This window comes from Pempheris klunzingeri, chromosome 21 (assembly GCF_042242105.1).
Source record: "Pempheris klunzingeri isolate RE-2024b chromosome 21, fPemKlu1.hap1, whole genome shotgun sequence".
Taxonomy (NCBI): Eukaryota; Metazoa; Chordata; class Actinopteri; order Acropomatiformes; family Pempheridae; genus Pempheris; species Pempheris klunzingeri.
In genome coordinates, this window is record NC_092032.1 from 12,752,151 (window position 1) to 12,767,624 (window position 15,474).

At 44.7% G+C, this 15,474-nt stretch overlaps 1 protein-coding gene across 1 annotated transcript in view; it reads left to right on the forward strand.

Moving 5' to 3' along the window:
* The first annotated feature begins 2,053 nt into the window (after window positions 1–2,053).
* The window catches only part of map3k22 (mitogen-activated protein kinase kinase kinase 22), a 36,052-nt gene continuing 22,631 nt past the window's right edge, over window positions 2,054–15,474 (forward strand). Inside the window, exons 1-3 of the mRNA XM_070853026.1 lie at window positions 2,054–2,381; window positions 11,500–11,583; window positions 12,329–12,373. Of these exons, the coding sequence (XP_070709127.1) occupies window positions 11,565–11,583; window positions 12,329–12,373 (64 nt within the window). The 5' untranslated portion in view covers window positions 2,054–2,381; window positions 11,500–11,564. The remainder of the gene's footprint in view (window positions 2,382–11,499; window positions 11,584–12,328; window positions 12,374–15,474) is intronic.

Consider the following 15,474-nt stretch of genomic DNA (forward strand, 5'->3'; position numbering starts at 1 on the left):
TACAGAACAAGACAATTAATCGTATAAAGATACAACCAAGATAAAGATATGCTGCTTAAAGCAAATATGAATAGGATCTTCACCAAATTACAAACTATATGTGAACGTTCAATACACATATCATGAGGGGAAACTCAAGAGCTTTGACTTTAGATCCACAACCAATCGGCAGAGGTGCTTCTGTCAGTAGAAAGTCCATTATTGAAAGCTTCAAGAAAACTGCAACAATTTCTCCAAACCCAAATCAAAATGGCTGTCTTGTTGGCAGGAAGTTTACATGTTGAATTGTTCTTTGGGTTACTTTGTTCTCAATTACTATTACACAGTCTGCCAAACAGGCAATTGTCATTACAAAATAATACCCCACACACCATATACTTTGTGTTCTGAATACCCATTTACACAATGTAAAAAAAAAAAGAAGAAGTTTGATTACTCTTCATAAAGCTGACTGCGAAGGGATCCCGCTTTTCTCCAGAGACCTCAAATCTCGCTGAAACGCTCTCTTAAGTGATGCTGCAAAAACCACAAGAAACGCTCACACACAGCCTGTTATTGTTCACAACAGCTGCCTGCGGTGTGCATCTGCGGCACAGTTCAGCGGTACAGACATCTACAAGCACTGCAAATCCACAGAGAGATGCAAATGTCCAATTGATATTCATTGCACTCAAGCAGTCTAACACAGAGCAAGGGCATGTCTGATCACAATAAAACAGTGCTGTGTGGAACTAATCTGAACACAGCAATGCTGGGGCCAAGGTCAGCGGAGCATTTGTTATTCTGATAGTCTGGTCTAATGTGCCAAGAAGAGGAGACAGGGCTCTTGTTACAGCATTACATTTTTGCGGCCATCATAAATAATTTAGGTACACAGGAAGCCACTTTTCTATCTTGCAATGCAGCCGGCAGTCTGACATGAGAGCAATATACTGTTGAGATGTCAGTCATTCCCTGAGTTACAATCCCTCCTGCTGCATTTGTATGGCCTGTTTCACTGTCACTGCCCATTAGTCTGGAGCTCACGTTGATGTGCTTACTGGCTGAAAATGCCGTGCTCTCCTTGCTGCCAGAGAGAAACCGACTGGGGTGTCAGTTGTGTCCAGATGTTACAGATGTTGCATGTTTCTCACCTACAGCAAAGATCCAGGTTCCTGATGGATCAAGCAGACAGTAAAGGAGTGACAATAAGGAGTGGTTCTCACTAAGGGAAGCGTTTCCACATCCTGAGACAGTGCTGCCACTGCGGCCATCAGGCACCCACTCATACCGTAGGTTACCTCCAAGTGTGGATGTGTTTAAAGAAAACAGCTGCAGGGAGGTAAAGAATGACTCAGCAGGTCGCAGTCAACATCTGTACTCAGCAGCTGATTAAGTGTGTTCAGGTGTTTTTCTAAAAGTCCCTCAAAGTTTTTCTCTAAACTAAACCACCTTTAGTTTTTTATGTATATATTTATATATAATCTGTCATCTTTTATCTTTTAATGGCTGTAAAGTCATCAGGACCAGCATATACATGGTTCTGTTTGGACATAATGTACGTATGTACTGTGTTCTGTGTTTCTGGCAGCAAAAGGAGACACTGACTCCTGAAGACCATGTACTTTTCAAAACTGGATTTTAAAAAAGTGGCAAAGGAGAATTGCATGAAGATTTTCTTTCCTAATGGGCCTAAAGTCTGGCTCTTTTTTTTTTATCTCATCATAATACATCATTTCTTGTATTAGGCCCAGTAGGGGAGTGGAGTAGAGTAGAATATAATGGAATAGAGTAAAACAGAACAGAATAGAGGATAATAGAATAGAACGAGTCAATAGAACAGAACAGAATAGAATAGAACAGAAGGTGTTGTACTTGCTCCAGGTGTCCACGGGGGGGCGGTGCTCCCTCCAGTTTGACGCCGCTGCCTTGGAAACGCACCGCCGGAGAGCGTCACCACTTCCTGGAGCTCACGTTGCTGGTGACATCAGAGGCGCAGTTCGAGAGAGAAACTCAGCTCCTCGCGGCAGTGTGTGTGTTTTGCGTGCGTGCGTGTGTGTGTGTGAGGAGACGGAGCGGAGAGCAGGGAGAGACAAACTTTACTGTGCAACGCGGCGCTGCTCGGTCCCGTCCGCAGACGCTGCTGTGGATTTATGCACCTGGGAGAAGAGCAGGGAGGTGATTCTGCCTGAACACAGCTTGTGTTTGTCATTTCTGCGCTTCAGAACAGAGCGCAGTTTCCGGACAGCAGCCCCACTGTTTGGGGAAGATTTTGCGCCGCATCTGTTGGGATTTTTCCGCTCAGCCTGACGCCTCTCTGTCACAACTTACACTCGCAAGTTAATTCATCCTCTTAAAATCCTGCAGCCACAACTAGAACATGGGGACACATGGATAACAAGGTGAGACTGTTCCTCCATTTGTTTTATACCAGTTACTGAGCTCACTGCCTTTAGGCTGTTGTTTCCTGTTTGGAGCAAAGGAAATGCCAGGACACTGGACTTGCAGCTATTATTAATTCCCCCAATTTGTAGTTTGAATTGCTGTCATAGTAAAACACAAGCTTGTGCAGTGTGGGGGATACTGGTCAGGCCTTCTTGCAAGTGGAACCTGCCATTGTCCCCCAAGAATTTTTATTTTGGATCAGTACCGGCTCATTATCAGCCCCATTTGTGTTGTAGCTAAATACATTTGTAGATAAATTCATATTTTGCTGCTAGAATAAATGTTTGCATGTGATGGTCGGTGGTTATTTCCAGTGCAAAATGCATAAATTGCATGTCTGGAGGTGTGAGTGATTTCTGGAAAGTCGTTGTCATCCCGTGCTTGTAGACTCATTCATGGTCTTTCTCTGCTGTCAGCCTTCCAGGCCTCTGTGATTCACAGTGGTCAGTAAAACCGGTGTTTTCCTTGGAAGGAGGACTCCTCACTTCCTGTCCTGAAAAGTCCTTCACACGTGTCACCCTCTTCCCGGTCACTGCCCATCTCTATCCATCCGTTTGCAAAGTATTTCCAGTTATTATGCAGTGTAAAAGTGATGAGGATGCTCATGAGCTTCATCCACATGCTCCTACAATGTTAGACCTCTGAGACGATCTGCCAAATTAGATTTTAACGAGGCCATCGTGTTCATCAAGTCTAATCAATATGAACTGCACTCACAGGAGTCTGAGCAGCAAGCTGACGGATGAGTTTATCAGCACATTGGTGTGCCCCGGGGCTCCGAAATAGCCTTAAAGTGAGAGTCAAACTGTCAAGTGGAAACCGCCCACAGATACGCTTGGTGTGCCTCAAGCAAAACAATCCATTTGGCAGATAACGGGACTGGATCCCACAGCCAAAATGCCAGCCAGAGACAGAAGTGATAGGCTACTAATATGTTTTGATGGGACTAATGAGGAAAGGGGTCTGAAACAGGAGTTTATCTCAAGGTCGGTATAGTTTGTCATGTGCTGAAGGAGAGTTTCAAGGCCCCTTGTTTCATTCTGATAAAGAGGCTTTGGGAGATCATCCTGTCCTGTGTTGTCATACTTAACAGAAGCCTTATAAAGTTTGTCATCCTCTCCATGGTATATTTCTCAGCAGCCCACTTACGAGAACGTTGTGCTCATCCATTAACCCTCCTCAACACCCCGCTGCCAACTCTCAGGACAATGTCGTGCTGGCTCCTTTTCGCCGCTCATTAGCCGAGCGTCTTAATCAGAGCGAAGGCGACCTCTTCTCCCTCGCGCCGTCCCCTCAGTGAGGACGTGAAGTCGTGCTATCACATGCCAAATTCACAGAAGCCTGACCGCTCGCCAGACGCCCACTGACCAGAGGGGCTGGAGGTGAGAGGTCACTGTGACTCACATCAGCAGGCTCATTATCTTCCCCTTGAAGGCCTGTTTTCGATGTTGCCTGGTTACATTAGAAAGCAAAACAAGTCTGTCATTAGGAGTGAGAGCTTTGTCTTACTATCTTATTCTTAACTATGACAGAACATTGTTAGATACTGTAAATTACCCAGCACAGCACAGCATGGCATGAGAATTTACCCTTCAGGGAGATGGATTGCATTGTGGGAAATTGTTGCCAGAATTTTTGGAGCTTGGCCCTTTTGCGGGAGTAAAAGTCAGGACATCTTGGCCTCTGCCGCTTGTAATTGTGATATTCTATTCCCCCAGTCTGTCTACTGTGGGTGAAATAGCTCTGTGGAAGAGCAATGATAAATTGCTGGAGTATCCCTTTATGTTCTGTGTTGGAAAATAACCCATAATAACAAAGCAAAAATGTTTTCTAATCTATTGAAACTTAAATGTAAAGATAGCTGAACTTAGACAATCATGATTTCCATTGTGATAACTTTAGAACTTTAGTTGAGTCCATGTGGACCAGATTCAGTCCACTGGACATAATAAATAAAGGCCCACAGCTGTCAAAACCAAGCTATTAAGTCCAAGGAATTCTCCACAGACCTCTTAGATAGCATTGTGTTGAAGCTCAGAGCCAGAGACGGAAACAAAAACCATTTAAAGTTTGATACAGCACCGAAGGTTTGCAGGAGCTCCATCATTGGGGACATAATGGAAGATGTTTGGCAGCACCACTGTGACTCTTCCTAAAGCTGCCGGTCTGACCAAACAAAGGAACTGGGCAGGAAAGGCCTGTGGGGAAGGAAAAACCAAGTAACCATTGTGAGAGTGCTTCAGTCCTCTGCAGAGATGGGAGAACCAGGCAGGCACTGGTCACACCAATCAGAGCTTTGCAGTAGATAAAATGCTAGAAAGGAGCCTCTCTTTAGTAAAACACTAAAGAAATCCCTCCTAGACTTTGCCAGATGGCAGGAGGTTTCTGATCATGAGAGGAAAAAGATCATCTAGGCTGACAAGACAAGAAATTGAGCTCTTTGGCCTGATTGCCAAGCACTGCATCTGGCACAGTCCAAATAGCAGCCACCTGGATTATACCATCCCAATGGTGAAGCAAGGGGGTTTCAGCATGGTGCTCCTCAGCTTCAGAGTCTGACAGACAGGTCGGGACAGAGACAACAATGAGCTGGGACAGATACAGATCAGATGTGTCCCAAGAGGAAAAGTAGAAAGTAGTAGAAAGTCCCGGAGTGGCCTCAAATCGTCTTTGCTGAACCCAGATTTGAACCAGGTGAAAAATCTTTAAATTGACTGTGGATGTCAGAACACTTTCTGAACATTGTGATCGAGCTTGAGCTCATGTGCAGTGAAGGCAGACCGACGCTGCACAAACACAGGTGTGCACAGCTGGTTTCGGCACGCCTGAGATGACGTACAGCAGTAGCTGCTGATAGTGGCGTTTCTGTACAGTAATAATCTGGTAACATAAGTGAAATTTTAGGGTATTCAACTGAAATTTAAATATGTTTCTATGAAATAAACTATTAAACATGTTATTGCTTTGTTATTACTAAGTGTTTTTCAAAGGTGAATGGCAGAAGATCACTTTTGAAGTCCACAACAGAAGAAAATGCAGAGCGAGTGAAGGGGTCTGACTGCTTTCCGAAGTCATTCTGGGTCGCCTTTGTTTATCTGTGAGAGTGGGGTTAGGTCCAGCCCCCTCCTCTCCAGAAACCAAGAGGAAGTTGTCCTGATTGAGCTTTGTCTGCACGACTTGTCTGACCGTAAGGACAATGCCATCAGCAGCAGAGCCCGAGGCCAGATAGACAACACAACCAGACTGGATTCCTACAGTAACACTGGGGACGAGTTTGTGTAAAATGTTCTGCGAAATGCCGTAACTGCTCTGGCATCTTTGTTTCTGCTTTTATTTGATGTATTCAAATGCATTGAGTATATAAATAATGAAATGAGGCCCGGCTTGTAGTTTGTGGCAGAGATGTTAAATGAAATCGACAGGGGGGCTCTGGAAATTAAATCATGAAATTGCTTTTGGATTTTTTCATTGTCGCACCCACTCATCCTCTTAAGTATCAAAAGCCCAGAACCGAGGCACTCTTGGCGGATAAACCTTTAGTGGCGAAGCAGAAACACTTTTTCTCGCCTCTTCCTGAACCACAGCTGTTTGACATTCTGTCTGAAATGGGTTGAAGTCTATGAGCTGTCTCTGCATGGCTGCGTTTGGGTGGAGAAACACAATGAATGAATGCGCTTGTAATAGCACGTCACCGCATAATGGAAAAGACAGCTTACTTTACAGATTGTGCTTGGATTCCTCTCGGGGGGGAGAGTTTGGTTCCAGTGATCCAGGGAGGGGATATATTGAGGATGGCAGGAGAATCACTCCGTCATTTGGCTATTTTTAGCCAGTGTTGTGTGGTTGATGATAATGGCAGATCTACTTATCTCTGTGCTAATAGAGCCATCACTTTCACTGAGTAGGATCCTCTTACGCTGGACTCTGATTGGTACCAATGGACCGAGGGGACACAGTACATCCAGCTCCACTATTTCTAAGCCCCTTCAGGCCCTGATTAGACCAACTACTTTCTCCAGTGGCTATTATTCTCTCCTTGGAGTTTCATTGGTTCAAATCGAAGGTTATGAAACCATCTTATCATCAGCGAATCATTTAAGTCATTAATCACACAAAAATGCTCAAAACATTCACTGGTTCCAGATCCTAATATGTGAGGATTTATATCTGTTATTCTATCATAAACTGAATAGATTTGTAATTTGTCCTGCTGGTTAAATAGAACAAGCACTTTAAAAAAGCCTGCTTTTAACTTTTTTCTGACATTTTATGTCAAAATGATTAATAGGGCACTTTGTATGATACCTAACATTTGGGAATATTATACGTTTTTCTACAAAACCCTTTTAAATGTGCTATTTAACGTCCCTATTTCTATCCCTACAGATTGAATTTAGTTGTGTTTTGAGCAGCTGGTTGGACATAAAAACAACTTTTTGGGCTCTGAGAAATCATGACGTGATGACATTTTTAGAGACTTAGTAGATTATGAAAATTGCAACCCTAAATGAAACAGACTAAGACTTGTCAGATTAAAGAGATCGAGCTCCTCTGAAGAACTGGCAGTGAAGTGCAGCTCCTCTAACTGTCCATGCGCTGACAGTTGAGACGAGAGATATAAATGTGTAAATAATGGCATCAAATCAAAAGGGAAATTCCTTTATTTGAAATAAAATTTAGATTTAGTGCCAGTTGACGGGAAGAATCCTCTTGTTGTGTTGCTAAGCCGTGTGTCCCATTGAAAAGCTCGGATCTCTTCTTAGTAATAACTCCTGCGAGACAGAGCAAGGGGAGCCAAGACTGTGATAAATGAGTGCCGAGGCCCCACGTGGAGTGACGTTCTCCGGCCCACGCACTCCTACCACCACCCAGGAGTCCTCAAATGCGCACGTGCATAGAAAGCCCTCAGCTCGCTCAGTGTGCAGGAGGACATACTGTATTGTCTTTCTTCCCAGAATCAGCCTGCATAACGCTTGTGACTCATGTGGCCACTGCACGGTCTTGGCAAGCATTCAGCGGACAGGACACCCCCGCCGCTGACCTTTTTAAAAAGAGCAAGTCGCCTAAATATCCGTGGCTCACTAATCACACTTCACTTCCTGCCCGTGTTGCAATTCAGACGGCCCACCGGGTATTGTGACCAGCTCACCGTCTCCTCATGATATCAGGCCTTGATATGTATGTGACCTCATCAACAGTACAGATGTGTGTTCATATTTTTTTTGGATACGACATTTAAAAGCCTCTGCTGTCATGTCAACAATATTAGCATGAACTGTTATTGTTAAAGGACTATGTTAGTGGTTTTTGTATGTTTTAACCGTTAAATACACTTCGACTTACACCACTTCCTCTTCACATCACAGCTACAAACCCTACTGTTGTGGGGTTTTTTCAGTTTTAATGTATGTCCATTCTAGGCATCCATAGGCTTCCATTAACTTCCATATTATATGGAAAGCAATGACTGTTTCAACTAGATCATCACACAACAATAGCATAACTCTGGTGCTAATGAATATGCAGATTTTCCTTCAAACCAATCAGAAAGGAAGCTGTCAGTTCCTCAACCAGTTAGAATAAGAATCTGCACTTTTGTGGCCTGCAAAGACCCAGGGTGCTCTGATCCTTTCCATGCCTGTCATCGGTACAGTGTTTTGGCCACAGTGCATGTCCTCGGTGATCAAACTCCCACAGATGTCTTGTCCTCTCCACCGACTGATCTCTGTGATTCTCTTCATGGACTGTCTATTTTGGCATTTGACGGCTGTTGCAGACAAGCTGTGCTGGAGAACAGAAACCCAGTGAGCCCAACAGGCACGCTGCAAAGTTTAGAAGTTGACCTCTAAAATGGCAATTTCTTTGGGAGTCCACAAGAGTGATGTCAGACATGAGGTCATACTGCTCGGGCCAGCAGGCAGCTGGAGAGCAGACCCTCCGCTTCTCTATTGTAACAAAAGGGGTGCGAGGAGGGGGTTCCCTGTGAGACCTACAGCCAACATCGCACTGTTTTCTTGGTTAGAGAGTGATGTAACAGAGCTGAAAGATGTTTGTGTGAGTATGTGCGCATGCATATACGTGCTTGCCTGCACAGTCCTGGCTGTGACTCCGGTTCAATCAATTCAATAAAATAAAATTGCGGTGTGTGGTTTGAGGAGCACGGCTCTGCTCTGTCTAGCTGTGACAATTCCCCACAACCCTCGTCTGAAATCCAATCTTTTTAATTAACTTCCTCTGTCATTTCAGCACAGCCCTCACGCTGTGACAAAGAAGAGGCCTCTGCCAGTGAAACATTGGCCCGAGTGGCGATGCTATCCATATTTGACAGTGCAGTGCGTCACAGTGTTTGAAGCGCTCCTGGATGTGCGTGGCATTCGTAGGCTCGTCTCATGATCTAGTAGAGAGACAGACAGCCTTTTCTTGGAGGACGTGTGGCTGCAGAGCAACAAGAGCGAGTGGCGATTAGCATTTGATCTTCAACAAGCGGGGCTGTCACATCGCCTGCCTGCCAAGAAGCGTGTAGAGAATTGGGCTGGCGATCTGTGGGCACCACTAGCCCGGCATCCCGCTGGGCAGAGGGGCGAAACAGATGGGCCATCTGGTGACTCGCTGGCACAGGACAGGGGCTGTTCTGTTCCCGTGTGTGAATGTGTGCGTTCGTGTGTGTGTGTGTAGCATCAACAGACTGGGCCACGTGGTGTTAGGAGACCACCTGTCTTGCGGCTGCTCTTCATCTCTTTCATGTGTGGTCAGCAGCACCACACTAGCACAGCCTGACACAGAGCTTTGCTGGGATATATCATACCCCTCTTCAATCCACTCATCGCTACCTTATATCAAAGCTGTGAAAAAAAAGGCTGTGTTTTGGGGATTAATATAAGTGGAAACATTTGAAACGCTTTAGCATATTTTTGCTTAAAACTTCTAGCTTTCCAGTCCATGAGCTCCTATGATTTGTGCCACTGCATGTTCCCATGTTCAAACTCAGCTGGCACCCTGTGACTCTACCCCTCAGGCTGTAAAAGGCTCTAGTGGCCAAATTTATTGCTTTTATGAAAAGTTTGCTGGCTGACACAAAGAGAAAGCATTTGTGTCTCTGCAGACAGACTGGAGCGTTTGTCTGCACTGTGTGTTCGTGGTGAAAGATATACTGCACACAGTGGTGCAGGCTCGAACAACGCATGCAACAAGGACGCTGGAGATAGCAAAGCGAAAAGTAAATGATGCTTTAAGAAAAAAAGACAGGAATGATCTGGAGAGTGTTGCCAGTAATCTCTCTGGAGACTCTGTAGTCTCGTTCCAAAGATTTTGTGTTGGGTCTTGTTGATTTTCAGACTCCCACAAACTAAATACAAGTTCACACCCCCTCAATCCTTTATTGTTACAGTATTTTTCTATGTTATGTATTTTTTTGCTTTGTTTCCTCTGCGAGCCTTGTATGGAGGCATGCTGCTAACCCAGTGTATTATCTCCAATGCGTTACATTGATACTCGCTCCCTCTGAATGGCACTACGCAATTAATCATGCCATGGAGTGTTTAGTTAGCTGCAAAAATTAATCATAAAAACTGCAGCGCCGATAGTGTTTCGCAGGGGCTGAAACACTGCGAGACTGTCGCCACTGACAACAGCAGCTGTGATTCTGTGTTTGTGTGTGTGTAGCAACAAGCAGTCAGTGGCAGCAAGTCCTCAGAGCACTCTAACATCGCCATAACAACCTGTTAACCCTTTTTAATAAAAGTCACAGGATACCTTTAAAATGTCCAAGAATCGCTCTGAATGTGAACATACAGACTTGTTCCAATCATGCAGTGACAAGAAGAGTAGACGTACCTAAAGCACTATCATGTTACCGATGTTGGTTCACTTCCTCTTTCATGAGCTGCCTTCACATGCAAATCATTTTTTTAGCTTTTTTTCCCCTTTGTTTTGCATTTTAAAGCAAGATTATAAAGAAAAGATAGCGCATTGTTCCCTCTAGATGTTGACAGATCCGTTGTCTTTCCTGTGCTTATGCCACTGCCACGCTACATTTCAGCTTTAACCATTACCTCATCATTTTATTTGTGGTTGCAGTTTCTCTTCAGCAAAAGCCTTTTTAAATAGCTTTAAATAGGTCTTAAATTTAGCTCCAACTAGCACAGAAAAGCCTCTTCTGGTTTTCTGAAACCTGCAGCTTCCCTTTGGTCAGCCTTGCATGACTCTGTGATCGATGCTACATGGAGGAACACACCACTTCATAGCCACCACATATTTAATATCACAGCACACAGCTGTTTCACTAGTTCCTGTTCCCCCTTTGCTAAGCCTGCATTCAAAGAAAAACACAAGTGTGCATGTGTGAAATACAGGATGTGACCATCATGTTTAAGAAAAGTCCACATTTCACTGTTTTGCAGTATGAAATGATGATTTGGTCCGTAAAGATTTTCTTTTTCTCCTCACTTCTTACTATCATCAGTGGAACAACAACCACAAAAAGATGACTGTCAGAGTTTAAAGACTCTTCTGTGTCGCCTCATTATGAGATGTGACAACCGCTTTTCTGCTCTTTACTCACCAACCTAATGCATAAAGAAGGCTCTGGCTTTGTCTTTGAAGTGTTCGTGGTCTTTACCTGAGGCAGGCGTTTAGGCAAACACCCACGCCTTCATCGCTGCCGCACCGTGAGATCTCAAGGGCACGAGGCTCCTCCATCATCAAACACAGGAGTTCCATCACTGCTGCTGGCTTGTGGTTCTCAGAGTGGCAATAAAGAGACATCAAGGCATTGACAGGATTTAGATGAATTGAGTCACCAGCATCAGTCCTTGGCTGTCGTGTCGTTATTTGTTTGCCAGAGCTTTAAAAAAGGATGTGTCAATCTCAAGAGACCATCCTGGTTAAATAAAGATTAAATATAACAGAAGCAGGGACACTGATATTAAGGGGGGGGGGGCTTTGTGTTGAAAGTACCACCTGTGTCCTGTTTTGTCATTGTTTTTGTGCAATCAGTAATGTTATGTGCGCCGAGCTGAAGGAAAGTGGCACAGTTCTTGGATGCTGAACCCTCTTTTTTTGTTTTTTGGCTCTTAGGATGAAACCTTCGCCTGCAGAGAGAAGTTGAGCTCTGTGCTCGAGTTCAACAGGGCCACTTCCTGATGATGACAGTAAACATGGGTGAGTAGTATTCGAAAGCAGGTCGCTGCACAGTGCATACATACGGACTGGGAAACACACAAACATGCACGCCTTTCGCACATCCTCTGGCAGGAACAGTGCAGAGAAAAATAACACATGTACAAGAGAGGAAAAGTGTGAGTGGGCTGTTAACAGCTCCAGATGGACTGTTTTCACTTGGTTTGGGCTTTTACATTGTTATTGGTAAAAATGTTGTTTTCCTGTTTTTTTGTGCTTTACGGACACTTTCTTTTGCACACATATCTGGCTCGAAAATTCAAAATATACAAGATTCCAGTGTTGCACATTTATTTATACTCACACCTACCAGGCCTGTGAACACACATACAACCACGTCTCCACCACAGGGACTTTTCTCACGCACTCTGAACCTTTTGGGGAACTGTGCGTTTCTACTGCAGGGACCAGGGCTAAAATAAGTTCAGGGGACAGTAACCCCCCCCCCCCAATATGTCCCTGCTGAGTGGGTAGTGCTTTTCTAAAATACAGGAACTTTGGAGGTGTACACTACGTATATGCAAAACCACTCTCTCTCTCTCACGGTGAGTTCCTCAAGTCGGACAACACACTAATTCTCCTCCAACACTCAAAATATTGAACAGATATCTGTGGTCTATTCTTGCCATTCAATACCAACCAAACCAGTGCAGTTCTCGCACGTGGCTCTTTATTTTTACCTTCTTTCCACTGTGATCCCAAACCGCGTTGCCTTTTGTTTCCACAGATGACGGTCTCCAAAATGGGCCCGGACAGCACAGGAACTCACAAGGTAAACCCTCTCTGATGAGCTGTCTCAGGTGAAAAATGGGTAGAAAAACTCTGCTGTGCCTTTTTCTGGTGTGACCTGGCCTATCAGTGAGTGTCAGAGGTGTTGGTAGAGGTATTTTTGGACTGTGGAGAAAGCCAAGCTGCCTGTTTTCCTTTGCTTCCAGTCTTTTTGCTAAGCTAAGCTAATTGCTTCCTGGCTCCAGCTCCGTACTTCATGCACAAAGTAGTGTAGATAAGACTGCAAAGAAGCAAAAGTGCCTATTTCTCATTCCTTTAACATAAATTCAGCGTTCACAAAGCTGTCTTTAAGGGCTCATTACATTTCCATTACAGTGTCGTGGAAATACAAGCGTAGGCAGACAAAGAAAAGGAATGTCACAGCCTTTAGATATTGAATGGAAATGTTTGCAGAAATTCCCCAATGAAAAGACTTTCAGCATAGACCTTGTGCAAACACTAATTGCACAACTGTTGTCACACACCCACAGTGCCCTGCAATGCATCAGTCATTATTCTTAGTGAAAGATTAGCGTCAGAGGTTTAAACGTTACACCCATTAAGTGTTAAATTAGATGTGTCGCAGTTTCGACCAACAGCAAGGTGTGTGGAGACGAGAGTTTACAGCAGGCATCGCTTATTATAGCTGGCGTGTGTATCTGTGTGTGTGTGTGTGTGTGTGTGCGCGCTGTGCGTCAGAGCTCGGGGCCGTGCTTGGTGCAGAGTGAGGACACGTTTGGCTCCAGCTGCTAATCCTGCCGGATGCCTTTGCCATGATGTATCTCTCTGCACCAGGAAATCCCCTCAATGTCTTCATTCAGGCAGCCTGCCTCTCACACACTCACAATCGCTGCCTTGCTGGCCCTCACACACACACTGTTAGCTTGCAAGTTCCAGCAACAGCCTCTTAAGCCGGTGGTATTCTTTAAACACTCCTGGGGCTTCAGCATGCGCCTGCATCTTCAACCTTAGACTCTTTTAGCCGTGCTTGAGCAGTAGTTACAGCTACAAGAGACTCATTTTATGTTAAGTAGTTTTGGACTGGAGTTCCAACGTAATTTCACCCACTGCCACTTTCACTGTTCCCAGCTTTAGTCTGAGAAAAAGGCAGCGTGATGATGCAATGCCCAGCAATCAGCCTCCATTGTGTAATGTTGCTCGCTCTGCTTAGCTTCCTGGAATTCCCCCTTTTCTTATGCTAGTCACATTTTACCCAAGACACAAGAAGAAGCACAGGAAATGAACTGCAGGTATTCCAAACTGTCCAAATACCAAAGAAAATAATAAACCATTCTTGGTCACGTTGACATAAGGTTCCTCACGTTCCTGGTGTTGGTGTGTGTGGCTGCTCCTGGCAGGGGTGTGTGAGCTGGTTGCTTTCCACTGTGCTGGTGGTTAGCCTTGGCTGGCCTCGGCCTGGCAGCGGCCGCGGACCAGGCCTCAGTGATGTAATAACTTCATTTATAGGCGGCCATCACAGCCGGCTCTGTACGCCACCACGCAATTCTCACACTCTCACTGCCCCCTTCGCCAACCGGCCCTCCCACTCTTCTTCTCCGCTATTATCCATAGGTCACAGCGCAGGCCTCAAACACACAGACAGACACATATGCACAAATATACACGTGCAGGCCTCTGTTGTTTGTTTTGTATCCTTGACTGCCAGTGCTCAGGGTATTCTGGAGCTCTGAGCCTGTAGACGCAGGGCTGAAACAACACAAGTCACCAGAGAGAGATAATGAGAAATAAAGATGGAGGTAGTGCTGGGTTTGATTAGAAGATTCTCTCTTGCAAAAGAGAAATATGATGATGGTTTGGTTTGCATTTTGGACAACTGAACAATTTAGGAAATAAAGGAAGTAAAAAAGCATGTTTTGCGTAACAAATAGTTTGAGCATTTGTTAGTTTTGGACTGTTATTGGACAAACAAAGCAAGTTATAGTTGCCACCCTGGGCTCTTGGAAATTTTTGGATGTTTTATTGAGTAAATTACTAATGATTCAAAATAATTTGATCAGTCATGAAAAGCGCAGTCATTAATGGCTGCCCTAAAATCCCATCTCCACAACACAAAACAAACGAATCCTGCACAGTTTTCTTGCTCTGCATTTACAGTACAGAGCAGAGCAGCATGCTGATTCATTTTGCCACAGAGTGACCGTGGACAAATGTGCTGTTCCCTCGTGTCCATCTTTGACTGATTCAATCAAAAATCCATTCATTTCCTGATGTGGAATAACGTGGTTAACCAAGCTCCGTATTCAGAACAGAGACAGTGACTCAGTTCCTTCCTGTTGGGAGACGATGGGCCTGGTCTCACAGTTAGTCATCCACCGCTCCTGACAGCTAATATTTTAACTAGCCGTGCTCCTCTGTGAGCCCCAACAGGGAGTTTCAGGTTGATACAGTGTGTAACCGCAGTGGGATGAAAGAACGCTGTGCGAAGGTATGTGACTTGTTTACTTACAAAGGTGTGTGATTTCATTCTTTTCTCTATTGTTCCCTCTGTCTTATCTCTTAAACAAGCCAAAGGAGGAAGACACCTGGTCTTATCGCAATCCAAACAACTCCCACATTATGAACTTGCTGCAGCAGAAAGGAATGTGCCAATGAGGCACAATCACAGCATGCCACCACCATGTGATAAGAAAAGTGCTTTTTTGATTGTCATTTACTTTTTGTTTGGACAAAATCATTCATTTCAAGAATATCAGTCCTTCCCCACACTCGCTCGCTCTCTCAGTTTCTACTGTTTGCACTGTGGGCTGAGATTTTGTGGGTGTAACTTTTCTTATCGTTCTGCTTTATTTGTCTGCAAGTGGAGGGAGTGTGCCAGTCGGTGGTGAAGAGAGCTCTGTCGTCCCTCACTTCTCTCCTGCTGCTATATTGGGATAGCCAAACAAGATGTGCACCTCTGTGGTTAGCTACTGATGTGGCTGGACCCTCAGTGTGTGTTAGCTCGCTGACGGGGCCGGAGGTCGGCTTTGCAGTGGAAAATAGTAAATCAGGGACAAACCTCCAAGTACTTTTGGATTTAAGGTGAAATTGTGTAATTTTTGAGGTAAAACTACACATTCTTCATTAAAAATGGCCAGTAGTCGTGCC